General features: G+C 52.8%; 10 protein-coding genes and 1 non-coding gene across 11 annotated transcripts; 5 read left to right on the plus strand and 6 right to left on the minus strand.

Annotated features, from left to right (window-relative positions):
* Positions 1–2882: 2882 nt before the first annotated feature.
* On the plus strand, positions 2883–4198 carry BDV59DRAFT_194540 (putative C2H2 finger domain protein; the record flags this gene model as incomplete). Its single annotated transcript, XM_073692416.1, has 3 exons — positions 2883–3168; positions 3225–3364; positions 3419–4198. The coding sequence occupies 3 exons, from the start codon at positions 2883–2885 to the stop codon at positions 4196–4198; spliced, it is 1206 nt and encodes a 401-aa protein (XP_073545841.1).
* Positions 4199–4823: 625 nt separating this feature from the next.
* Positions 4824–6120, minus strand: BDV59DRAFT_209246 (FAD-dependent oxidoreductase; the record flags this gene model as incomplete). The annotated part of the gene is made up of 2 exons (XM_073695360.1): positions 4824–5117; positions 5170–6120. 2 exons carry the CDS (start codon positions 6118–6120, stop codon positions 4824–4826), a joined length of 1245 nt encoding a protein of 414 aa, XP_073545842.1.
* Positions 6121–7529: 1409 nt separating this feature from the next.
* On the plus strand, positions 7530–8218 carry BDV59DRAFT_183178 (uncharacterized protein). The gene has a single exon (XM_073690449.1). The coding sequence runs from the start codon at positions 7741–7743 to the stop codon at positions 8062–8064; it is 324 nt and encodes a 107-aa protein (XP_073545843.1). The 5' UTR covers positions 7530–7740; the 3' UTR covers positions 8065–8218.
* A 400-nt stretch (positions 8219–8618) lies between these two features.
* On the minus strand, positions 8619–9475 carry BDV59DRAFT_194542 (peroxidase family protein; the record flags this gene model as incomplete). The annotated part of the gene is made up of 3 exons (XM_073692417.1): positions 8619–8734; positions 8788–9330; positions 9376–9475. 3 exons carry the CDS (start codon positions 9473–9475, stop codon positions 8619–8621), a joined length of 759 nt encoding a protein of 252 aa, XP_073545844.1.
* Positions 9476–10963: 1488 nt separating this feature from the next.
* BDV59DRAFT_t123 lies at positions 10964–11049 on the minus strand. The gene has a single exon. It is a non-coding gene; the product is annotated as a tRNA-Asp (tRNA).
* A 557-nt stretch (positions 11050–11606) lies between these two features.
* On the plus strand, positions 11607–13600 carry BDV59DRAFT_183180 (HET domain-containing protein). Its single transcript, XM_073690450.1, has one exon. It carries the CDS (start codon positions 11700–11702, stop codon positions 13533–13535), a length of 1836 nt encoding a protein of 611 aa, XP_073545845.1. The 5' UTR covers positions 11607–11699; the 3' UTR covers positions 13536–13600.
* A 762-nt stretch (positions 13601–14362) lies between these two features.
* BDV59DRAFT_209250 (BNR/Asp-box repeat domain protein) lies at positions 14363–15513 on the minus strand (the record flags this gene model as incomplete). Its single annotated transcript, XM_073695361.1, has 2 exons — positions 14363–15041; positions 15089–15513. 2 exons carry the CDS (start codon positions 15511–15513, stop codon positions 14363–14365), a joined length of 1104 nt encoding a protein of 367 aa, XP_073545846.1.
* A 610-nt stretch (positions 15514–16123) lies between these two features.
* On the plus strand, positions 16124–16907 carry BDV59DRAFT_183181 (PaaI family thioesterase). Its single transcript, XM_073690451.1, has one exon. It carries the CDS (start codon positions 16204–16206, stop codon positions 16855–16857), a length of 654 nt encoding a protein of 217 aa, XP_073545847.1. The 5' UTR covers positions 16124–16203; the 3' UTR covers positions 16858–16907.
* Positions 16893–19445, minus strand: BDV59DRAFT_209253 (RMD1 family protein). Its single transcript, XM_073695362.1, has 3 exons — positions 19097–19445; positions 17505–19038; positions 16893–17456 (listed from the first exon to the last, which is right to left on the minus strand). The coding sequence occupies exons 1-3, from the start codon at positions 19145–19147 to the stop codon at positions 17233–17235; spliced, it is 1809 nt and encodes a 602-aa protein (XP_073545848.1). The 5' UTR covers positions 19148–19445; the 3' UTR covers positions 16893–17232.
* Positions 19446–19736: 291 nt separating this feature from the next.
* On the plus strand, positions 19737–20117 carry BDV59DRAFT_183187 (uncharacterized protein). Its single transcript, XM_073690452.1, has one exon. The coding sequence runs from the start codon at positions 19907–19909 to the stop codon at positions 20087–20089; it is 183 nt and encodes a 60-aa protein (XP_073545849.1). The 5' UTR covers positions 19737–19906; the 3' UTR covers positions 20090–20117.
* BDV59DRAFT_183188 (uncharacterized protein) lies at positions 20114–22815 on the minus strand. The gene has a single exon (XM_073690453.1). The coding sequence runs from the start codon at positions 22485–22487 to the stop codon at positions 20340–20342; it is 2148 nt and encodes a 715-aa protein (XP_073545850.1). The 5' UTR covers positions 22488–22815; the 3' UTR covers positions 20114–20339.
* Between the last annotated feature and the right edge of the window lie 2174 nt (positions 22816–24989).

A 24989-nucleotide genomic window follows, 5' to 3' on the forward strand; every position in this document is an offset into this window, starting at 1 on the left:
AGATCGTCTGTTTGCCTACTGATCCTAGACTCTTGGGGATGAGTGTCGTCAGATGATCGATAGTCGGCGATAAACCCTGAAACAGCCAACCCCGTAAAGTGGTGTCAAGTCATGATTGCTGCCTCCGCGGTACCCATCGCAACGGTCACCATCGTTGAGGGTAGGATCCTGGTCCTCCGTGCTTACGGTGGTGCAGAGCAGGCCTCCGGGGCCACCAGGGGACTTGAGCACACCGTCTAGCGGGTGGTGACGCAGCCACAACGGCAGAGGCCTTCGAAAGCTTCCATCATCCTTCCGAAAATTTTCTAGAAGGGCTTCGGAAGCGCGGACGGGGTCTGTCGGGGCCCGTTAATGTGGGTAGCAGTGGGGAAAGAAGAAATTCCCCTTTTCTCATTGAAGGAAAAGCAGGGCGAGAAAAGGAGACGGGAGAATGATTATTATTAGTTGGAGAAGCTAAGGGGTTGGGAGCGTAGCCTCCTCCGTCAGGCCCGCTGAACTAGCAGCGCTAGACGAGATTAGTTGCAGCACTATTCTGAGCGGTCTCCACGGCCGGAGAGAGAGGATGACGGTCAGGGACAGATTGCCGTAGAATCCTTGGGGCGAGATGATTGTGGGAGCGGATTCCGTCTCTCTGGAAGGGCGAGGAGGTTGAATTCTGGTGATTGTAGGCAACACGGTGCAGTCAACCTGTCCAACCTGACAGGACAGGTTCATCCGTCCGGATGGATCCATGGGGGGTCTGCCCTTCCCTCTCCCCAGTCTAAACATAGTGCGGCCCAAGTGTCCAGGATGATGGACGATTCCCCATTGTTCGAAACTTTCTAGAAGGAAATTAGCTTCCCACCGTTGGTTATCCACCGTGAAAGGGGGGTCAAATCATATCCGTCCGAACGACTGGCTTGCCATTACTCAGGAGGAGAAGATCGTATTGTTCGGGTATTATACGGTGTATCTCTTTTCGGCTCTCGGTTGGAAGAGTTGGATATTCCATCTCTCCCCCTGGTCCAACCAGAGGGATAGAGGACTGGTGATGTCAACCTGTCGCACGATAGGCTTAGAGGGTTTAGGTGGTGGTTTAGGAGTCTCATGCATGCAGTTCTTCATGCATGATGGCCTCCATCACAGGCAAGCCTCTCATTCCCCGACCGATCCCTTAAATTTCGGGGACGAATGACGAGATGGGCTTCTTGGCTGGGTAAAATGGACGGAAGGTTTCTGGGGTAGTTCAGATCCTGCGTTCACCCTGATGGTTCCTGGACGTCCGTATCCATGGGTCGGATCCTCCGTTGGATGCTGCATGCTTTGCATCATCCGACATCATCTGTTGGACGTCATCTTGGATCATATCTTGGGTCAACGTGGGCGATATCTATGTCGGTCTGCTCCTGAATCCGCGTCCACCGTGCCAACCACCCAGCCAGGACAATCGATACATTCAGATCGGCAGTCAACCGGGGTCCACCGAGTCGAAGGACGGTCGCACGGCCAGCGAGAGACGGGGAGAGCCACGTTGTGGAGCCGGAGGAGGCAGAAGGGGAGACCGTCTGGTGGTCCAAGTCGGGTGGAAACGTGCGTAGGAATCGAGTATGATCTTATTTTATTTTATCTATTTCTATTTTGAATTTATGATTTATTTCCTGGATTAATTATTTAATTATTCTTCTTCTTATTATTATTCTATTTTATTTTCGATTCTTTTCGTCTTTGATCCTACCGTATTATTTTATTAGGAGGTGCTGGTGATCCATGTTTTCTACTTCCGCCTCTCCGTCTTTCTCTTCAGCATCTCATCTTCTTCTACTCCTCAACCTCAACTTCACCTCCCTCCTCTCACCATCTCTCACCACCTCCCTCCCCTCCATCCTCCTCCCCTCCATCCTCCCTCTCGGTATGTTTCTTCTCTCCTCTCTCCTCTCTACTATCACTACGACCGCTACTCTCCCCACCGATGACGCATCTCCCCTCTCATCGCATTCAACCCTGCGCGCCTCATTCCCTCCATCTTCATCCTCATCCTCGACTCCTCCCAGATACACATCTCATCGCTAACCTGTTCTGTTGCATCAGGTCCAGTCTGAAACCTCATCCGTCCCCCGTTTCCGTTCCGTGAACCATCCACTGTCTCACGAGTCGACACCACTGCGATCGGTGACTCGCTCCTCGATATTCCGCGTTCACGGGAAGTGGCGACATAACAACTGAGGAAACCAAGTCGGAAACCCGCTAGATCGCTTGGGCTTTGGTATTTTGTGACGCCACGGACTCTGTCGCCAGACTCTCTCGACACCCCTCCGCTGCATCCTCCCGACGAGGTTTGAGTCGCTGTCGGTTCCAGATTGCGATCAAGCGTCGCTTGTTTGATAGCGTCGCATCAAAGGAACAAAGCGACCCGGGGCAGTCGGCGACGCGATCTGGTCCTCCCCTGTTCACATTCCTGATTACGAAACTCCGAGCATCTCGCTCACGTTACACTCTTTTTTTTCCCCCTCCCCCGTCAGTAATCCCAAGTGAGTCGATCCATCTTCAACCCCTCGAAAAGAACTCCAATCGCTACCGGATGCGATGTCCTCCGTTCGAGTCCTTACGCTGACTCCCTGGTTCCCAGCTGTCGGTCGGTCACACAACGCCGCTAGCTGCACTGCCTCCACGGAAAATTGCCTCAGTGACCGCACCACCGTGGAGATCCTTCTGCGGTTGTGCGTCCGGACAATTCCAGGACTCCCTGTTCTGTCTGTGACGAGCGTTCCTCAGCTCCCCCGCTGGGCCGGGTCATGGACATCACAACGATTTTGAACCGAAAAGCTTCTGCTGCCATGGTCGACTTCGATCACCAGCAGTTTATGCAAAACCATCCCAATCTCGAGAATCCTCCGACGCCCAAAATGAAGCCGGAACCTGGCGTGTCCGAATCCGCAGATCCCCCCGTCCTCTCCTACCCTCCGCATGCCGCTCTGCCGAACATGCACCAAGACATGCGATACGCCCCCCAGCCCCATCCAGCCTCTGCGATGCCGCTTATGCAAAGCCCCTATGGTCCCGGAGGATATAACGGCGCTCCCATTCCCGACGGTGCGGCTGCACCCCCCAGGACCGAACCTCCACCGAAGACTTTCCACTGCGGAACCTGCGGGAAGGGCTTCGCTCGGCGCAGCGATCTCGCGAGACACGGTAAGCATACGCGACGGGCGATGAGAGACTGTTCCCCTTAACTAACGGGACTCTAGAGCGCATTCACTCCGGCATCCGTCCCCACGCTTGCGATTGGCCGGGCTGCGGCAAGCAATTTATCCAACGATCTGCCCTGACTGTACATTCGCGTGTTCACACCGGCGAAAAGCCCCATATGTGCGAGAGGTGTGGAAAGGTATGTCCACCATCCTCGGAGGGTTTTTTATTCGCAGCTAACCTGGATGCGCAGCCGTTTAGTGACTCCTCTTCGCTGGCCCGTCACCGTCGAATCCACTCCGGAAAGCGACCCTACAAGTGTCCCTACGCGAACTGCCAGAAGACCTTCACCCGTCGCACCACGCTGACCCGCCATCAAAACCACCACACGGGTACTATTGAGGAGGCCGCGGCGGAAACAGAAGCCAATCTGCGACAGAACAAGGAGCGCGCGCGAGGCCCCGGGGAGCCCATGTTCTCCGATCACGCCTCGGTCCATTCCACGCCGTCTCCGGCGCATTCGGGCATCTCGACCGGTGGTGAACTTCCCCCGTTAAACATGCCTCGTTCGACGGGCGATTACTACATGGGAAGCGGATCGATTCCGCCTCATGTTCGCGGGGACTTTCCCCAGGCTAGCCCTCGTGCTTCGCCCACCGCAACATCTCCGTCTCTATCCAGCTTCGGCAGCGCTCCGCACAACCGACCGTCGATGACTTCGCACCCCACTGGATATGGTCCTCCCCAGCCACTGGAGCCGCCAGCAAACAGCGACCACCGGCCCAACAGCGTTAGCGGAAGCCCCCATATGCCCACCTTGGGTTGGGCTTCTCCTTCGCATGGCAGTATCCCATCCCCCGGCTCGGCGAATGACTTTTCCTACCCCGAACCCAGCGGTCCCGCGTATCCAAGCTCGGTGCCTCCTCACATCTACTTCCCCCACTCCGCTGCTCGGCGCCCTACCAGCACGGAACCCGAGAACTACGAGATGAAGCCCAAGATGGGCGACAACACCTGGTCGACCCCGGTCTGAGGACTCGCAATCATCGAACGGCAGGACCGATAGTTCGACGCCTGTCCAGATCAGTCGCACCCACGTTTCTACTTGAGCATTATCTCAAGGGCTATCGTTTAATAATTTTTCCTTTGTATAATTTCCTTTGTCATCTCTCCGCATCAGCATCGTGTTTCTTCATCCTGTGCCATCATCTATACATTGTTGATAACTGTTCACCATCTTTGCATCATTCCCTTGGCATAAGCGTGTGGAAGGAGTCCGGGCTAGCTGATTTATCCCATTGTTTGGATTGTTCTCTATTGTTTCTGTCTAATGTGCGATATGATGAGGACGAAGCATCAATAGAGAGCGGGAAAGGTTTCATGGCTAGGTTGGACGGGGTTCTGGAAATGGGGTAAATGGTCGGTCTGGTTTCTGATTTCTGATTCTTTCTTCAATGTGCATTGTTCTGTCTGCCGTCGCTTGCTTTATATCACTAATACCTGATATTCCCCTGTCGCGTGCTGTGTACAGTCTTTTGACGCCGAGCTTTTGCTCGTGATCTTGCTTGTCGAATACCACCATTGCATCTGTAAATCAATGTTCGTGTATGATAGATGGAGTCTTTCGCTCCCAATCCACCGTATCTATATCAACATGCTTACAGCGATATAGCCCCCGGGTCCGCGAGGAAGTCCTCTTGCTTTGCTCGTGTCCACCATAGGAATATTGGAGTGAACCATTCAAACAACCGGGCTCCGATAAATCCCAAGTCATGATTCGACATCCAACCGCTTGAAGACACCTTATATGCATCGTCGATTTTCTTCCTTTGCGCCGACTCATACGCCCGGAAGCTTTTAACGGGAGAGTCAATCCCATAGTGGCCCACGACCCTGGAAAATTTGATGGCATCTTCAAGAGCATGTCCGATGCTCTCGCCCTTCGGGGGCATCTAAAAAACAACATCAGCACTGCCAACCTCACGATCAAGATGCAGCACGTACTGCATGCGCTGCATCCCCGAGGAGCATCACCCGATCTGTATACCAGCGCCCACCAGGTGGGAGGATATACACCGGGTACAGAGTCCAATCCTGCACGCCCTCAATCATCCTAACAATATCCGGAATCGCCGATTCCTGCGTTCTCCGTATACCCTCCGTCCGCACCATATCCTGGTCATGGTCCATGGACTTCCACCCTTCCCTGGACGGCTGTTCGTCCGCCGGCATCAGCAGGACCACATAGATCAGCTCCCTCTTATGATCACAGAATGTCGTCAGCGTAGACCCATACCGCGACATGGAGAGCGCCGTGTCATCAAAGAACGGAGAGCCATGCTCCCCCAGCACGGCCTTGGCCTCAACAAACCCATACGCAGACACAATCCCCGAATACGATGGCGTGCGTCCCGGCTCCAGAAACACACTCCGAACTCCCGAATGGATGCCGTCGCACCCAAGAACCATATCCCCCTCCGCCTCTGTCCCGTCCTCAAACCACACCCGCACCTGCGTGTCTTCTTCCACCCCTACCAGCCTCTTTCCATACTGCACCTCCACCGCAGACAGCCGCTCCACCACTCGCAACATCGCCCGCAGCAGATCGTACCGCTTCACCCGCCACCCCTTGTACCCGCCAAAGCCCGTCCCGTCGCGGCCCGCATAGTCAATCGTGCCAATTTCATTGCCCGTCCGCAGCGAGAAGATCTGGATCGAGTCGACCTCGCAGCCCGCTTTCATGCGCTTGAGTTCCGCAAGGACACCGAGCATGTCCAGACAGCGGAGTGCCTTTGGGGTGAGGTTTACCGGCCCGCCGAGCGTGCTGGGGACGTCGCGGAGCTCGTACACTGTGATTTTGGGCGGGTTGTCCCGGCCGGTGAATACGTGCGATAAGGCGATGGCCGACGCGAGGCCACTGATACCGCCGCCGATGATTATTACGTGGGGTGTCATGGTTAGCCCTATATATGGTGTGAGTGGATATGCTGGAAGAGTGAGGGGCATGAGAAAGAGATGCGCTTTAAACGTTGATGTAGAAGGTCGAGAGCTTAGCAGATGCGCCACACGAGACTTAGAAGTCTGAATACGAGAACAGAATGAATGGTAGTATGTGAATATAAACGAATCCTATTTAATAACCCATCCGTATTTATCTGTCCCTTATTGGGCTCCTTCCAACGCCATCCAGATGTGGCCCCAATGACCCTTCTCCATCGTTCGTTTCGAGCACTCTTCCATATTGTTTCTTTATGTCCCGTGGTGTTCCTCCAATGAGACAGGTAAACTCTGGTTGTAAACGTGGCTTCAGTCATCAAAAGCTTTCTGGATCTCTGGCCGCTAGCAAGAGGGGGGAGAAAGGGCCATGCAGGAATTCTCCGAGGCTGCTCACTTGGTGTTGTTCGCCATTGTTCAAAGGTCAGAAAGGAGTTGGATTGCCCGTAGCATGAATTAGTGGCCAGTCATGTGCACTTCTTCCAGACCAAATCCCTTAGCATAACTAGACTTGATCTAGATGTCGATACTGTCACGCCCAATCTGGACTCGTAACGAAATCAGTCCGAGTATGTACGCCAAAAAATCCGTAATGGACATCTTCATTGGGTTTTTTATTGCCGATCTACTTTCTCCGGCTTTCTAGCTCCAAAATGTTGATAGGGATATCCTCTCTGGATCTACAACCCACAGAACCACCCTCTATACACAGGCCGCAAACCGTGAAGATATTCCTAAGCACTGCAATCAGTCTGTTTTCTATTCAGAAGCGGTCTTATAACTTATCCCTTGCTGCTGAACTGGCTTAAAGTACCGCGTTTAGGCGCAAGTTTTCCCGGCCCCAGCCATCACCGCATTCCAAACACAACGCGAGGGCTGGGGAATGCAGATCATCGAGGAATGATAGAACGGTTCCATCAACAGCCGGGGTTTGTGACATCGCTTAAAACAGTAAAAATATAACAAAAAAAAAATACATAGGAAAAACATACAACAGCCGGGATTCGCTGGTGGTCACCCACCCAACTACTAACCGGCCGGCGTGTGGCTTGAGTACGGCTGAGCGGACGGGAAGCCCTATTTTCCACACCCTGTGGTCGTATGTGCTTGTTTCTCCACTTAGTGGGTACACAGAGGAGCAAAATGGAAGTCAAATAGGCTCTGTTTTTTGAGTTGAATGCTTCGTAGATCCTACCGTTGACAGCGGCAAGCGTCAGATGTATCCGACGAAACCAGTTATAATTTGGCTACCTGAGGCATTGAACAGCTTCAAAGAATTTATGTACATACAACTCGCAAGCTATGTTCAGAAAGAAATATCAGAATATAATCAAGGGATAGGAATGACCGTCCGGAGACGGAAGGAAGAAGCTATAGTACGAAGAGTGCATACAAAACGACCTCGACCTTCAAGCTATAAATTCAGGCAACTTGCCACCTCAAATATCAATTCCAATTCATCATCGTGTCCAAGTTCCAATATCACTCCTGTACTGTCCCATCAATCACAAAAAACCGATCCACCGGTGAATATCTCAAGGCCCCAAAACATTAGCACAATCTAACCGATCACAAGTCACAATGAAGTTCTCCACCGTCTTCGCTACTGCCCTTTTGCATGCTCCCCTTCTCTGCTCCGCCTGGGAGCTGGTCGCCGATCAGACTTACAGCGGCTCTGGTCTGAATGACTGCACCAACCTCAACAACGTCCTTCCTCCCGACTACCCTCTGCATGTGGACGTCGAGCCCGCCTTTACTATGATCCTGTTCAGCGACCCCAACTGCCAGGGCCCTTCGACTCCAGCTGCCGGTCCCGCTGAGGACCTCCCGATCCAGTCGCGCTGGCAAGTGAGCTCCTTCAAGGTGACTTGGGTACGTGGTGCTTCCATATTTGAGCCAACATAGACGGCTAACTGACCGCCTTTAGACTGTGTAAGGATCAATCATGGGATAATCCAAACAAGATCTGCTTTTTGGGGGCGTTTGGTTGTTCTGTTGGGCTGGGGTAATGGCATCGGTGTTGTAATGGAAGTTTGACCTATTTTTGAATGCATTCTCTTATGGCATTTGTCGCGATTCGCTCTCGTAGGCATCTCACCGCTATTTACTGGTCTAAAAGATTGGTCCACCAACCTGCGCAAGGGTGGGTTTACATAATACGTATATAACTATCCTCTATAATCCTCGATGGTCTGACGGTCATGATTTCCGCTTGTCAACACATGGAGCAAGCGCGGGAGACCTGGGTTACTCCCAGTCGGTGAGATTTCTTTTTTAAACTCGTGTGTTTACCGTTACATGAAGAAGGTAGACACTCTTTTTTTTTTTTGGTCGTAGAAAAAATTTCTCCATTGTTAGTGGATAGTAATAGGGTACTAAAAAACTTAAAAAAAAAAAAAAGCGCTCTGTTTCAATGGGTCTCCGACACAACCTTCATACGAGATCTAAGAGTCCTTTCTTCAAGGTTTATATCCAACCACTTCCCGTAGGGCCTGTGTCATAGCCATAAGCCGGTCGTTGACTTTTGCTATTTTTGCTTTCTTGTATCCTTCTCTATATGGGATGCGGTCCTCCCCTGCTACTCGTCAGTGACTCCGTACAAAATCTCTCCGATAAGAGGTAACCCACCTAGCAAGGCTTTGACCCATGGCTTCGGTGCAGCATTGTTATCATCATCCCATACGGTCAGAAGATAGAGGGCGGTAGTCCCGTATGCAGTCGCCCGCTGGAGCGCAGAAGCATTGTATTCCGGGTTCACCCTTTCCGCAAGGCTGTAGCGATTCCTGGTAGCTTTGGCCGCCGTCTCTATCGTAACGAACCGATCAGAATAATGATAGTCGTTCAGCCCCAGATCGCTCGCTACTGGAGCCCAAACGGAGGCATCAAAGTGGACATCATCTCCGAAGTAGATATCGTTGCGAGTGAGTGAGCCGTCGGCTTCGATGGTGTCGTGTCTCGCGAGGTCAAAAAGGTGGAACGTTTCATTGGGTCGATCGGTGGTGGAGATGTTAAAATCGAAAACCATTTGCACCGCTTCTGTGAAAAAACCTGGAACGAAGTTGTATGCGTCCTGGGCAGCTTTATTGATCGCTTCGTAATCAAGGTTCTTGCCATCGCGCGGGAGATAACCGTGGTTTGCAAGAGCGTTGAGCCCAGGACATGGTGAACGACCTACGGGAGTTAGAGATTGTCTGCGTACTCTTCCCCGAAACTTACTATCGAACGGCCCAGGGGCACGAAATTCATGTCCTGCAGGGTCAAAGAATGCAAGGCCCAAAGTTGCAAGAGCAAGTATAGTAAACGTATGAGCTTTCATGATGTGTATTCAAGAAAAGTACGGGTATACTGATTATATATGGCGAAACGCACAACGTATGTCCTTTGGATGGACCCTGAACCAAGAGGGGGTATTCAAGTATAAATACACAACTGGGTCTATGGTAGAGAGGTATCTTAGTACTATTATACCGTCCGCAATTCTCATTATCTGGTTCGACCAGTGGACCAGGATCAGCATATAATCTCGATTTGAGGCAGTGTGATACGACGACCTCTTTCTAAGACGTATTCAGCCTTGCACCATGCATAATTTTTAGGACATCCTGTGCTCAGCTATTGAGCCAAATGGCCAGGCGTGGCGTACGCTTAGGTGTGGCAGCCACGAATACGCTCCGAGAATACGCTGAGTAATACGCCCTAGGATGTGTCGGGTCGCAGCGTATTAGGTAAAGCGCTTGCATGCTCTCAGTAGATCACTTCAGCCGCATAAGCGAATAAGTACATCCCAGCGACGTCAGCACCAAACATTTCACAGAAACTTGGCACGGAATTGTTTGGCTAGTTCATCGAGTTGCTTGTTGTTCACTGTCAAGTTAATCTATATTGAAAGGGATGAGCCTTTAATTGGGCTCCTTCAAATAAGAGAAAGAAAAGAACACCATTATGAATTTCTGCGTATATACGGTATTTACTAGAGGCCATCTTTGTGATGGTCTCGGCGCTCTGACAGGTTCAATCTCAACGTAACCGAGTCAGCGAGAGACAACCCATCAAGGAAGTAGGCTAGTTGTCCTCCTAATGTCAGTCAGCCCAAACGATTGCGGGCGGCCTGTCTGGATATGTACCGCTTGCACAGCCTTCTTGGGGGACTGTCAGGGAGAGGAACCGAAGTATGTGAACTACGAAAGGAATCAAAACCACATGGTAATATACTGGGCTTTTAGCATAGCAGTAATCTAAGTATTTCAGCCCCTTTATCGATATTGAAAAAGAAGCCAAGGTCCATCACAGGTCTCCTTGGCGCTTGACAATGCCAAAACGGGTGGACGAGGGACATTGCAATCTGTGCACCGAGGGACCTGAATATATATAATCGTAGCAAGACTGGCAACAATCAACCTCATTTTATCGAATCTCAAGATGGGTTCCAGGCACCCGTCCAGGCTAGATTATCAAAACCTCGACTTGCTCTGTACAGGTCAGATATGAACCACCATGATAGTTCCCATTTGCAAACATAGCCAGTGGCTTTTTCGGGGCCTTTTCTTGAGCAGAAAAATAGGTACAGATAAGTATGTACTTCTACTAGTGCTTAAATGACTCATACTGCAATGTTTGGTTTCATTGTGTCAAGTCTATTGTTCACAGTATCTAAAAGGTCCGAGAAATTCCTGGCAGTACTTGAATGGCAATTCCAAGCTAATATCCGACAACCAATAATCCAATCACACAATTGAAATTTCCAATATAAACCAATCGTGCATCCGCGCGTCCTCGTGTGAGGATAGCAGACAAAAAGAAAATTCTCCCCGACTGGGAGTCGAACCCAGGTCTCCCGCGCTTGCTCCTATTGGTGACAAGCGGAAATCATGACCGTTAGACCATCGAGGATTTGTTATGTCGATCTTTAAATACTTTGTCAACATGAACCTAGGCTAAATGTCGGACAACACTGACCCTCTTGTCCTTTGTAATCATGACAAGAAGCCGGGGAAGAGCCAGGTACTTAAGCAAGAATTCTACAATGAAGGCATCACACAGAAAGAAAGTGCCTAGACTTTGAACCGTGTTCTCCCCCGACAGAATGGAGGTGGTAATACGCAGATTGTCTCTTCGTCTGTGGTAAGTTTGCCGTCTCCCGTGAGCTGGATTTTGGGGTTATGTTAGTCTCTATACTAAGCATGAAGCATTGCTTAAATAGGAAATGTTGACTTCGGCAAGGTGATAATGTATTCCGTATTTTACGGTATTACGGTAGAACTTGCCCCTAGACAAGCCCGTCAGCGCTAAATCCGAGTTAGGCTATCTGGCAACGCTCGTATGGCTCTGAGCTGAAGACAGCAGTGCCCACTAGTTAAGCTGATTAGATGGGTCCTGCACTATGGCTCACCTTTCCTATAAGCAAGCCATGTGGGCCAAAGCGCTCCCGGCACCTAGCATTAAATAGGTTAACATTCCCTTCTTGGACCGATTCCAGGGCGGCATAGCATCGTATTTGTCAAACTACAATATACGAGCATCAAGAAAACTCATCTGCACCAATGGATCATCCTTCGGGCTCATTCTCATACTCCGCACTCAACCCCGCCGCAGCAGAGATTCGCCTTGTCACTATCGCACCTGAGAAAAACGAAAACAGTCCAGTGAGATGTACTCTGCAAACCGTGTCGTTAGACAACCCGCCACGCTTTGAGGCCCTCTCCTATGTATGGGGGAGTGTTGGGGAAAAGGTCGAGATCCTTGTCGACGATATCTCGTTTCAGGTCACGACCAATCTTCGGAATGCACTACGATGCCTTCGACATTCCAGAAAGAAACGTATAATATGGATTGATTACATATGTATTGACCAGAATAATGTCAAGGAAAAGAACACCCAGCTTCCTTTAATGGGTCGAATCTACCGAGAAGCCACCTCTGTTGTTTCATGGCTCGGACCGTTGACACCCAATATGGAACAGGCCATGTTGATGATCAAGAGACGTGAGAGCAGCCTGGCTGGGATGCTCTGGGACGTTCGACAGAAGCGCCCCTGGGGCCAGAAAACCCGGCGTGACATGATTGGATCTGTGCTTGACGCTATTCAGGGGTTTCTCGAGATCGTTTCGGCGTCTTATTGGGGACGTATATGGACCTTCCAGGAGTACTATTTGCCTGAAAAGCTTCCCGTGTGCATGGTCGGCAATCTTCCATTCACTCTCCCGTCATTGGTCGAACTTGGAAAGCACTTTACTGAAATCCTTTCCCCTTTCATGGAAGACTTGGATAAGATAGCTCCTCAGTCGAGCGATGCAGACGATATCGACGACCACCATAAGCTCCGTAGTCGACTCAAGGAAGCTCAAGAACGGCTGGCCCAGTCAAACCCAATGACGGATTTTGCTCATGACATCGCAGCACAGCGGAAAGGACTATCCTCCTTTGCAGATGTATTGGATCTAACTGTTTCCCGCCAATGTTTCAATCCCCTGGATCGCTTTTATGGTCTATACGCGTTGGTCGACGGGGTTCAAAAGAAATACCCCGTGGATTATGACAGCGGAGCGGATGAGGTGGCCCTGCAGATCACGATTTGGATTCTTATATATGAGGGGGTAGATTTTGTGTTCAACATGTTTCACTTCTACGAGGGCCGCCATGGAAACATACTGGGCGGACCTAGTCCTTCATGGGTGCCGAACTATAGGGACTCAACTTCCAGAACAAACTTCAGGTTCAAGTCAATTGACAATTCCCTGCAGGTCTGGGAGCAAGGGGACCGTATGACAAACATATCCATTTTGCCATTCAAGTATGTGCTACATTTCTGGGCCCGGCCGGTGGGGAGAACTCGCATCATCTTTAAATTCCCGGAAGATGCCCTGGAAATTGTGAAGAGAATCTTACACACCATTAATGAACCAGATACCACATGGGGTAACGGCGTGGATCACGAAAATATGGCGGAGCGGTTAATCTGGACCTTTTTCGCGCACACTCAGCTGCAACAGACGTTCTCCGTCCATGATATTCGCAGATCCCTGGAGGAACTTGCTGACTCTACCTCTCCCTCAGAACCTTGTGGGAAGCAGCTACTGCGGGCTCTGCCATCACTTGCAGGAAGGACTGTCTTTCAGCTGACGGATTGTCCGACAGGTGGTTTTGGTGTAGGAGTTGGAACCGTCCATGACGGGGATTTGTTGATTCTTTCCGGCAAGATGATGAACCCTGTTGCTCTTCGGGACTCTGGTTTTCGGAACACTGACGAAGATGTCGTCTACTATAATATGATTGGAAATGCGTTTGTTGAAGGAATTGCAGAAGATCAGAAAGAAGCTCCCACCCCACTGCTGTCTGCGATAAGGGGACAGCAGTTTGAAAAGTTCCTCATAATTTAATGCGGCGATTGTTTTGTGCAAAATTGCCTAGGATAGCCGGTACAAGTTCATGAACTTTGAGCTGATGTTAATGCGGAAGATAAGTATATGTCTTCTAAAGAATGATGCTATAGTAGCTAAGAGTGAGTCTCATTGTTGGCCCTAGACCAGTGAGTTATAGCTCCATGAGTTTGGAAAATTAAGCCTATTGTATGCATATTTGCCGATATAATCTGAGGAGAAACATCTGTTATCCAGAAGGCATGTATCTAAGGCATCTCAGTGTGGGGTTTCGGAACTGACAAGGTGTCAGGCTAAATTATGAGCACATTTGTTCGGAGATCTGCGCAAACTGTTGGATTTAACCGATTTGTCGTACGTAGAAAAAAGTCAAATCTCCTTCTCGCGGCAATTGTCTCAAGACCTGATTGCCGAGTATATGGATGATGTCGCCTTTGATTGTTGCACCACCAATGTCCTAAGTTCTACCCTGGAAACCCCGCCGGAGAACTGCTAAGAAGATAGAATCGGATAAATACGCATTGGCTTAGTGGGTTAAAAGAATCGCACCCCTTAAATTAAAGGACAGCAACCTCTACGAGAGTCTGAGGCACTGATAATTTGAAGGTTTAAATGTATATACCCCACGCGCATACGCAACTAGTGTCTTGGTTTTGGGCGCCTAATTCCCATACGACTAGGGAAGCTCGTAGCAAGTAATAAAGATATATCTCGAGACACTCTACTCTACATATTAAATTAACGGGGTTGTTGTTTTCATTGTTCCTGCTGAACAAACACGTCGATTTACTTCGTAAGATCCTCTCGCGCAAGTTGACAAAAAGGCCTCAAATATGTTTTGGAATGACCCATTCCCCTGCCGTGACTGTAGTATTGCTTTCCCCGAACATACCTCCGTTGAAGAACAATATCACATTTGGGTCTGGCATGACCGTCAACGATCTTGAATATGCCACTCCTTTGCCCGTGGGGACTTTGACCCAGGAATGGGGGTTGCCGTTCTCCCTGTTTATGAAGACTTCGGAATATGTACCGTCACTTAGGATGATTGTACCATGTGGACCACCGACAGGAGTCCAGACGGTGTAAGGGCATGCTGAAGGGATGGTTCCGTCTCTAGACCTAAGGAGGTAGGGCTTGGCTTCGTCGAACTTGAGCGGATTATCGGCAATGCGGTAGTGGACAGCATAGGGGACCTCTGGCGCATTTGCAAGTTCATACGAGAGCAAGTACTTCCCATTTCCAATCTGCGTGATAGTCGTCATGCCAGGACGGAGAGTGTAGTTTGCATACGCTGCGTCATTTATGACGGGGCCCCAGTGGATCAGATCTTTGGTGGACTGATGGGCAAGCTTCTGGCCATGGAGGGGATCTCGCTGGTCGGAGTAATAGACCGTCAAGAGGTCTTCGTACATGGAGATGAAGGGCTCCCAAACTGGAGTTGCACCGTTGGTAGTGTTCGGTGGTCCACCAGTGGCCACAACGGAAACAAATTCCCAGGAGAATCTTAATCGTAAGCCGTCTAGACTTATACGTAGGTACCAAGGGCTTACCCTTTATCCCGGCTAGCGTAGACCTCAATATTTGTCGATGAGAAATTGAGCGGGATGGCATTGCCTGAAGCGAGAATCGTCCCTCGAGGGTACTGTCCGACCTGCTGGGGCAGCTCGTAAAGAAAAGGCTGCCATATAGAGCTGCCGGCGTAATCTTTATTGCGGGAGAAGCGAACTTGCGAGTAATTCGACCAGGATCGGCCGCCATCCGTTGACTTGTATATGGGGAGATATGGCCCATCCGGGGGAGAATATGACCAAGTTGAGAGGAGCACTGGGTCTGTATGGTGTTCTAGCAGAAGGGTCCGGCCGTACGAGGTGCTATGAGAAGGCCAGCTGGACGGCGGCGCGAAGACGGTCACATTTTGAAAGATTCCTTCGGCTGCGGCCGTAAAGGCTAAGAGCAAAATGATAAATGCTGACATTGAGTCGGGCGACTGGAGTTTAAAGGTGCGAGGTAGAACGCTGGGAATCCGTTCATGAAGAAAGTGCTCTCTAAATGCAAGGAGTTTTATGCAACGCCTGGCGGTTAAATCGTTCTAAGTCATTATTCTGGGGAGATTTAGCCTTTTCAGAGGGGATTTTGAGAAAGTCGGAGCAATATTCAAGAGGTCGATTGCTGTCGACCTCTAGAAGATGGATGGACTATGCAGGGTTGATCTCAGCCTAAATTCGGGACCCTCTAGATGCTTGCTACATGCGTACAGATTATTAGGGGATTAGGGCACTGATCATAAGAGTAATAAGGCCCTCCTGTATTACAAGGCACCCTTGTAGGAGACACTATACTACCCAAGTACGGTGTAGGTACTCCCAGTACCGATCTGCAGACCAAGACCTGGTGATATTGACCAGCACGTTGCCTTGGACAGCGACTCCATATAGCCCTGGGCATGAAAGACTGCTAGAAATGGACAATTCTAGATCAAAGCGAATGGCTTGATGAAGTATACAATTCTGGTCCCTACCTACACAAACAACCGATAGTAGTTACATAACCCCATCGGACCTCGGCATCAATCGAACCCAGATCTCCTCCAACATACCAACCTCCACCACGCTCAATTCCCCATTCTACCCTTATCAACCGCTTATCCACCTCCTCCACGGCCACAATGAAACACTACGACTGGGACAACTACCTCGAATTCATCCAGGAAGTCCCCATCCCCGAGGACACTCTCGCCTTTTTCTCCGCACGCCCCAGCGCCGCCCCCTACCCCCAACCCATCTACCGGCCCATCCCATGGCTCTCGCGCTACGACAAAGGCGACAACACTACCGACACCTTCTTCAGCCAAGCCATCAACTCCGCCAACACCATCCCGCGTGTGCTTGCCCTCCTCCGCGCTGATATCCTCGACGCGCCGCGCGCCGCGGACCCGGATCAGGACCCAAACCCCGCCCCCCGAGACGACGCCCGCCCGCACCAGGTCCTCTTCGTGCAGATCGGTACCGGCCTCAATGGCTTCACCGACACAGTGCACGGCGGCGTGCTGGCCTCCCTCGTCGATGAGGCGCTGAGTACCTGCGTCGAGGCGTTTCGGCAGCAGCTGAACGGCGAGTCCAAGGCGAAGCTGTTCACGGCCAATTTGAACGTGTCGTATCGCGCGCCGGTGCTTTCGCCTGGCGTGATCCTTGTCAAGACGTGGTTGCGGCGGAGGGTCGGGAGGAAGTGGTTCCTCGAGGCGCAGGTTGTCGCCGAGGATGGGACGGTGTGTACCGAGGTGAAGGCGTTGTGGATTAGTGAGAGGGTCGCTACATTGTAGATATACGGGATGGAGGGAGCTCTTGTATATACTTCTACTGATGACTAACGATGTCGATATTGCGAATTGAGTATTATTTTGGTCAAGTTCCTAATGCGATACATGTGTGTGCACACATGCGCTATATTACACAATTTCCGTCTGCGATCTCACACATGGGATATCCCCATGGGCATGCCCGTTGCGTTGATCAACCCCGGCTCCAAGGGACACGAGCATGTCGGCGCCGGCGCCCGAGAGAACAGGCCGACGAGCGCCGATGAGGTATTCCCCTTGCCCGCGGTAAGGATTCCAAAACGCAGGAAAACTTCAAAAGTCGTGACGGCGATGGAAATGAGGATTAGGACGATGACGATCCACGTTTGGCCTGAGCGGTCAGTACCTTGCCATGAACGGATCCAGCATACACTTACGAGACGTCTGATTGTCCGCTATCGAGTCGGACAAGATCTCTGCCAGATCGAGGAACACCCGACAGCGTTCGTTGAGAACCTGAATGCGCGGTTTGATTTCGAGGTACTCGCGCACGGCACTGTACAGCGGGTACAAGCTCGGCTCGCTTTCCCAGAAGAAGTTGGGAACGTCGAGCATGTTCGATGCTGTTAAACCAAGTTAGACCAGCTACAACGCAGGACCAGTGCACTTACATAGATTCACCTCCACTCGGCTCTTAAACAGCCTCCCCAGAATCCGGAACACCTCTTCCCGCTTCATGCCGAGCTGTCCAGTCATGGCGAGTCGACGGGGTACGTCCTTCGCGTCGGCCATCTGCTTCGCCATGACCTCCTCGAAGAAGCAGAGCTTCGTGCTCTGTGCGATGCCGTGACTAATGGCCAGTTTGATCATGTGGTCGCCGCTCCGCAGGGTGATCATGTCATTGTATACCCGCGGCCGGGAGATCTCTGTCGAGTACTCGAAGTGGAATTCTTCCGTCTCGAAATCCTCCTCCTGCAGGGGCATGGTCGCCAGCGGAATGGGGGTACCCGTCGCAGATGATGTCGCAAAGGCCAGATCGGCGAGAATGTCCTTCTCTTGTTTCTCGGTGAGATTCCAGAACACCACAACGCCGTACGTGAACACGAACATCTCCGCGACATCGTACGGCAGCCGGGTCGGCGCCGCGGGGACGATGCGCGATTCTTGGGCACGGTGGTTCACGCCCTCGTCGCCGTGAAACTCCATCTCCGACCCATCGCGATGGCCCTCCTCAACATGATGGAATTCCCCATGCGGCCCGCGTTCATCGCCGCGGTCTTGCGGCGATCCCGGATGCTCCCCACGGCGTCCCACCGAGTGCTCCTCCGCCTCCATATAATCCTCGTGGTGGTCCCGCAGCTCGTTCCGCTCGATTTCCTCATCCAGCAGCGACTTCCCGCCAGGCTTCTTCACCACGGGACTGCTGCGAACCCGATACCCGCCATGCCCCGGGAGCAACGGCAGATGGTACGCGGTATACAGACAATCGTCGTAGAGTTTCGTGCGACCGCCGTGGCTGTCCTTGACAAACGAGGCCAGCGAGCTCATCTTGTACGCCTGGGCGGTGCAGTATGCCGTGACGCGCGCCAGCTTCTCCGCACGACGGGCCTTGGGCAGCCGCTCGGCGTAGCTCTTCGCCTTCTCGGGGGGAATCTTGCGACGCCGGTGAAGCTCCTCGTCTGCCAACAGCGGGGCGATGTCGTTGTCGATGCCAAAGTCCGCGCCCAGGCGTTTCTGCATCAGCAGCCGCTGGCGCACCGCGTCCGGATCGAGGTTCCGGTCCTTCGCGAGCTGCTGGACTAGCTCCTCGTCGACGAGCTCGTCCTCGCCCTCGCCCTCGTCTTCTTCGGGGGATTCTCCGGCGACGCCCTCCGCCTCGGGGAGAAGGACCAGCTTCTCGCTCACTTTTGTCGTGCGCGGGGGCAGACGGGGCTGGGCGGCCAGGCCGCGCATCGTCGCGGCGGCGTTGACGGCGCTGCTGGCGCCGCTTGAGACGCCCGCTCCGCCGGCCCCGATCAGCGCGCCTGTTGCGGATGCGAGTCGCGAGCGGGGACGGGTCCTCGCGGCCGGAGGGGGGTGACGTTGTTGCATGGAGGGTACGTCGGAGGTGTACTGGAGGACGTTGTCGACGGTGATAAAGCGTGTGGAGGGGGAACGGCGACGTCGGGGCTGTGATGAGAGGTGCTGGTCGCGCGAGTCGGTCACCTGGGGTTGGCTATTAGAGATTGGGATTGGATGGCATCGATATGTTGGCTCTGCTCACCAGTACATGGGGACTTCGCTGGCCGGGCCCGCGGCCACGCGTTGGGGTCATGGTGAAGGAAAAGGGGATGTGGAGAGAGGCGGTAAGGTTTGATTCTGTTTCTGACGGAAATTTGGATTTGGATGGATGGTTGGAGGTAGTAGATTGTATGAATGTCGGACCGAATGGCAATTGCAGATGTAGAGGGTTGTACCGGTGTCGACGGAGTCTAGCGGAGTTGGAGGCGTGAGACTGCTGTCTCCGATCACAATTGGCACATATCTTGAAACCGGTACGAGCTGCGACTGAACAGCTGGAGCGAGGGCATCCGGCCTGAGCATCAAGCTGGCGGATGAAGATGAAGCTCTAGAAAGTTTGGTCGAAAACGGCCAGTCCCAATGTGAAAGGCGGTGAGGACCGCATAACGGGCAATGACGTCGTGGGGTCACGGGACTACGTGGTGCCGTTGGGCGGCCCTTTTAGGAAGGCGGCAGCCACGTGCCGTGGTTCACGGATGGCGCTAACCCGATCGGGCCAGATGGATCTGGGGTATTGAGCGGTTACTTCCCAGTACTTGACTATTGTCAATATTCAACGGATTGTTTCGGTTATGCCGACTAACGGACTAATTCCAAGGTCTGGGGCGTATCCACCCCGGCCCCTGCAGCCCAATACGGTTGGTGGCGTGTCCTGAATTGTCGTCTGCAGGCGACTTCGTCCGTCTTCTCGGCGATTGTTACCTGACCCCATCGGCCACGGGAGGGGTAACTGCTTCGTCTCACACGGAGGGTTCGAGACAGGCCGACGTTGCAGGCACGGACACTCGATCAGATGCATGATGTAGAGGAGATTATTCCTCTTCGGAAAAGGAATGCCAGACAGTCACGAACGTCGGTGAGCCACCGGATTCCAATTGGTGTGGGGGTGGCTTTCCCTACGTCGTACCAGGTACTCCTTGCAGATGGCAGATACCTGTATCCTTGCGTGATGACAGAATTCTATGTACCTACGTAGGTACCTAGTAGGTAGGTGGTGGGAGCTTGTACGTATGCCGGAGTATATTCTCTGTAAGGACATGGCTAAATGACAACAGACAATGGATCATATTCTTTCCAAAATATAAACAAAAACGCCTCGAAGCATCGGCCATGCTAACCTTGCTTCGGTATGCTAGATATAGACCAAAAGGTATAGCTATGCAAGGTATCTGGCAAAATGTTCCGTCCTGTAAATATCCGGACAAGTATCATCCTCCACTCGGATCTTAAAGATCCCCCCGCAGCCTCCGATCCTCATCCCAGATCTCCTTCTTCATAAGCTGTAGTTGGGTATGTAATTTCTGGAGCCGTTCCACCTCCGCTCGCGGGGGGTCGGGGTGTTTAGCCATGGAGTCGTGTAGTGTGCGGTACCGAGCGTAGCGTTGTTTGAACCTCCGGGACTTCTCCCGCAGCTGTTGCAGAAGAATTTCCCGGCTGAGAGGAGGCGAAGCACTCCCTGTGCTGCCACTGGAGGTGCTCACCGCGCGTCTTCGCTTATGTTCCAAGTCTCCGGTCGTGCGACCCTGAGAGGGAGTACTCGAAGGCCGATCCAACTCGGCCTTTCGCTTGAGCGGATTCACCGCTGGGCTTGGCTTCACCACACCGTTGGTTTTGGGTGGCCTGGTGGCATTGGTATCGGTAACCGGCTTCTTCGGTCGGGATATCTGAGTGATGAGAGGGGACGAGGAGGAGCTCGACGAGGAGTTATTTTGGCTAGACGAGCGACTGCGGTTCTGGATGTCGGATGCGTTGGTCGGGGGCGACGATCCCAGAGGCGATGGCTTCTGGGGGGATTTCTGAGCAGGCGGACGCGAGGAGGGGAGCCGTTTGGCAGCGGGGGACTTTGCGGAAGTCTTGGGGGGCGATTCAGTTTTGGGAGGCCGCTCGGGCGGGTCAACCTTCGGCGTAGGGACATGAGAAGGCTCACGAGTGACGGGGGGCTTCGCGGGCTTGCTAGGAGCCTTGGTCTGCGGTTTGGTCTTCTCGGCCGCGGGTGGCTCCGAGGGCGCTGCTGCGTCGGGCATATCGGTGTCATCCTCGTCCGAATCATGCACATATTCCGCTGATTTGAATTTCCCGTCGGGCTTGGATGTGGATTTACGATCTCTGTTTTTGAGGACACGACCCGTCAGGGTGCTGTTGGTTGAGTTCTTTTTGGTCGTAGTGCTCTTAGCGGTGGGCTTCGTGTCGGCCGATTTCTTCTGCGTCGTAGGAGCAGCAGACCTGGGGGTCGGGGTCAAACGGCCATTCCCGCTGGCCTTGTCGGTCTCGGGACCGGTCGTATCCCCTTCTTTCCCAGCGTCTTCGACTTGGATGCGAGGGGTGAGCGGCTTCTTGATGGGGCCGGTCCGAAGATCCAGCCGCGAGAGACACTTCCCTTTGCCGCGTTCCTCCTTGGGCAGAAGCATCTGCCAAAGCTTGTCCGAGCGGGAGATCCGCTGGCGATCAAAGGCCGAGATGGCATTCTCGATGGCTTCCTGACGGTCCTCCTGCGAGGGGTATGGGAAACTCCACACGTCCAGGTCTCTGAAAGCGCGGTCTTTCAGGTCGAATTTCTCTGGGTTGAATTTATTCTCGACGCCGTATTTCCGGGCCAGGGTTTCGCAGTCGTCGATGGAGGCCCGGGTTTGTTTGGCGAGGAACTTGGTCGAGACGGCCCGGACGGCGAGGAGGTGCATGAGGGGAACCTTGAGGGCTTCGAGGCGCAAGCGGTCCTTATTCTGGGCGAGGGGGGCGGAGGTCGGGGTGAGGGGGGGCAACGAGGCTGGGGATCGGGCGACACCCAAGGCCGGGCTGGAGGAAACCGAGCGATTGGCGGCATTTTTTAGCAGTCGGTCCTTTTCCAATTCCACCTTGCTGGAAGGTTTCCCGGCTAAGCGGGCGGCCTGCCGCCCGGTGCTGGAACGGTGGTCACCCGCCTGGAGCGCCCTCACCTCGCGGATATCGGTGATGATATGGGTTTTCTTGGACTCCTTGCCCCGTTCGAAGGCACTCAGGCTCTCCTCCAAATTGGCCAGAGCCTGGTCGGTGGCGGCCGTGTCCTCCTTGGCCTTCTGGACCTCCAAGCTATGGCTGAGAAGCCCGGTGAAATAGAGGTGTTCCTTGTCACCAGAGTGACTGGTATAGATCTCGGAGCGGTGTGTCTCGGGGCAGGAGTGGAAGGGGTGGGATTTGTTGGAGCCGTAGTAGAGGGTCGGGTGTTTCCCCAGGCGGAGGCGGGCCGGCTGATCGCTCCGGAGACTCTGGATCAGGTCGTCGAGGGTACTCTGGGCGAGGTTCAAGCGCATGATCTGGGTATGTCGGACGGTGGGGTCATTGGCCGGGCCGTCTCTGCAGAGAGACAGCCCGGACTCGGGCACCTGGAGAGTCGACATGGAGGGAGCGGAGAAGAGGGTAGGTGACGAGAGGGTATACGAGAGGACGGCCAGTGAGGAGGAGGGCGAGAGGAATTGAAATGGGTAGAGAAGATCGAGAGCCGGAACAAAGACGGAGGGCAGCGTTAAAGCTGCAGGTCAACGGCCAGGAGGACGGTGAAACGAGGACGAACAAGACGCCATAGATTAAACAACAGAGAACAAAGAGAGGAACAAGGAGGATGAGAGTGGGAAGGAATGGGGAGGAGAGAGACCATGGAAGCACATGGCAGGGGTAGAGAGAGTGAGGGTGAGAGAGTGTGGAAGAGGAAGAGAGAGAGAGAGAGAGAGAGGAGGAGGAGGAGGGAGAAAGGAGGAGAGAGAGGGAGAGAGGAAGGTGAGATGATGCCAAAGAACCAAGGCTGAGCGGAGAGAGAGAGAGAGAGAGCCCATTACGAGGTGGAGCCCAGTGTATTGTCCGTGTATTACCCCCCCGATTAAATTAATTCTCCAAATGGTGACCTGCATGCTGACGATATTCTATTATTGATTCGAGTCTCTATTATTTAATTTTATTCAACTGATATTCTTTATGATTATTATTAGAATCCAACAATCGAGAGAAGCCCTAGACAAATAACAATCGATTCATCGACGATGAAAGACGCTCCCTGCCGTACCCAAGGTACCTGGACGAGTTCCGACGGCCCCAACACGAAGATGATTAGGAAGACGGACGAGAATGGCGAGTCTGTAATAATCATCCGATCTGGATGGCTTCCAAGGTTCTATATTCGCGATCGGGAGGATTCCCGGTCGAATGAGACTCAATCCATCTGAAGACATGAATCTATTTCAGTACCTATCGACTCCGTAGGTACTATCCATACCTGTAGGAAGACCTTCCTAGGTACTTACTTAGGTACATACCTCCCAGGTAATGCTGTACCACCCTTTGGTGATACGACTGGTCGGACTCTTGTCGACTTACGCCATGGCCATACCGTCGTCTCCACCACCGCCATCGACTGGTTGACAAGAACGGGTCCCGTCGTTCCGTCACCGTTGGTCTGGACACGGGAGATTGACTCCAGTTGACCGAGGTATCAGGTAAGAATACAATACGAAAAGAGTCGTCTGGCAGCATGAACCAAGTCGGGGAGTCTTCCAGGTTCAATTCCGTTACCGCAGTGGAAGGGCAAACATCAAGGCTGAACCGGATTACTTGATTTTTTACCGCTCTGACCAAGAGGATTTTCTTTCCTACGATCATGGATCCAACTGTCATCGGATCATCCTACGCAGGAAATCACTGGTTCAGCTGGACGGCAGATCACCCGTCAATTCTCCTCCCGGTTTCTCCTGCTGCATCTCCCTCATACCGAACAGAGTTGGGTACCTTGATCCCTCCCGACCACCATGGCATCCCCACCCCCTCCTCAAGAAGACCGCCTGCATAATCACTTGTCGCCACCCTCTCGTGCAGCCTGGTACAGAGGGTGTACGTACCCCATCAGGTGCGGAGAACCCCCGGAGCAGGTAGGTCGTCGGCGATTCAGGTAGCCACCGTCACCGTCACCGTCTTACTGGTACGCCGCAGGGGGGAAAATTAACCGTCCCAACTTCCAGGTTTGCCCGGATCTACTCATCCAAAACCAAAGGCGTGGGTTGATCGACCATTGATTCATGTCTCCCCCGAGATCCATTGGCCCCGAAATCCCCTGAGGAACTAACCATCCAGGGCAGCGGACGAAGAGGGGTATGTATCGGTTATACTCCAGGAGGAGGTTAAGCCTCTGGGAATCATTGGTGTCCGGGGTTCCGGAACTGGTTGGGGACGCATTCCGCGCGAGTAATGAAGGGATGGATAATTGGGCGCTAGATAGCTATCGATTTCGTAGTAGTTTCCTGCCTATCATCTTGGATCCAGTCGCTAGCCAGGAATGATGGGCCCTTATTAAGATCTCCCGACAGACTGTACACATCACTTTATTCGCCTCCCTCATGTCGGGTAGCCTGAACGAGTAGGTGACTCGCAGGGAGGAATGCGTGAAAGGCCTGACGAACTTTGAGCGATCGGGTTCCCCCTCCTGGAAAAGAGCGCGGGCTCGTAATTCAGACGAGTTGTCGGTAAGAACACAGATTCCGAGACATCTTCCTCGCCGGGTTAGAGACCCATCATTACTCCGAGTGCCTTGAGCGTTGGACAGCTAGCTGTTCGAGGCCCGATTTGCCACCTCAGAGGGAACACATGAAGCTGGTACTTTGTAACATTCTTGGGCGGACCTCCAGTCCTCCACCATAGTCCAGACTGCCGCTAGTCTACGGAGGTACTGTGTACCTTGCTTGAGGCCGACCGCTTTCGCCAGGAATCCTTCCTCTACTCCGTACTCCGTCCGTCCCATTTCAGGCCGCCTAGCCGATCCCTGATGCAGTTGCGATCCAAACCAGGTCTCTGAGGAGGAGAGTCCTGAGCTCGCTGGCCAGGCACATCGCCTGTGCAACGTCCCAGGGGAGGTAAAA

Source organism: Aspergillus ambiguus, assembly GCF_047715705.1.
Source record: "Aspergillus ambiguus strain CBS 117.58 unplaced genomic scaffold BDV59scaffold_27, whole genome shotgun sequence".
NCBI classification, from domain to species: domain Eukaryota; kingdom Fungi; phylum Ascomycota; class Eurotiomycetes; order Eurotiales; family Aspergillaceae; genus Aspergillus; species Aspergillus ambiguus.

Coding starts and splice junctions, on each gene's coding strand:
- BDV59DRAFT_183178 (XM_073690449.1), top strand. CDS start 7,741: ATGAAGTTCTCCACCGTCTTCGCTACTGCCCTTTTGCATGCTCCCCTT.
- BDV59DRAFT_183180 (XM_073690450.1), top strand. CDS start 11,700: ATGGATCATCCTTCGGGCTCATTCTCATACTCCGCACTCAACCCCGCC.
- BDV59DRAFT_183181 (XM_073690451.1), top strand. CDS start 16,204: ATGAAACACTACGACTGGGACAACTACCTCGAATTCATCCAGGAAGTC.
- BDV59DRAFT_209253 (XM_073695362.1), bottom strand. CDS start 19,147: ATGACCCCAACGCGTGGCCGCGGGCCCGGCCAGCGAAGTCCCCATGTA. Junction 19,039..19,096: donor AGCGAAGTCCCCATGTACTG/GTGAGCAGAGCC, acceptor AGCCAACCCCAG/GTGACCGACTCGCGCGACCA. Junction 17,457..17,504: donor CCGAGTGGAGGTGAATCTAT/GTAAGTGCACTG, acceptor TTGGTTTAACAG/CATCGAACATGCTCGACGTT.
- BDV59DRAFT_183187 (XM_073690452.1), top strand. CDS start 19,907: ATGCATGATGTAGAGGAGATTATTCCTCTTCGGAAAAGGAATGCCAGA.
- BDV59DRAFT_183188 (XM_073690453.1), bottom strand. CDS start 22,487: ATGTCGACTCTCCAGGTGCCCGAGTCCGGGCTGTCTCTCTGCAGAGAC.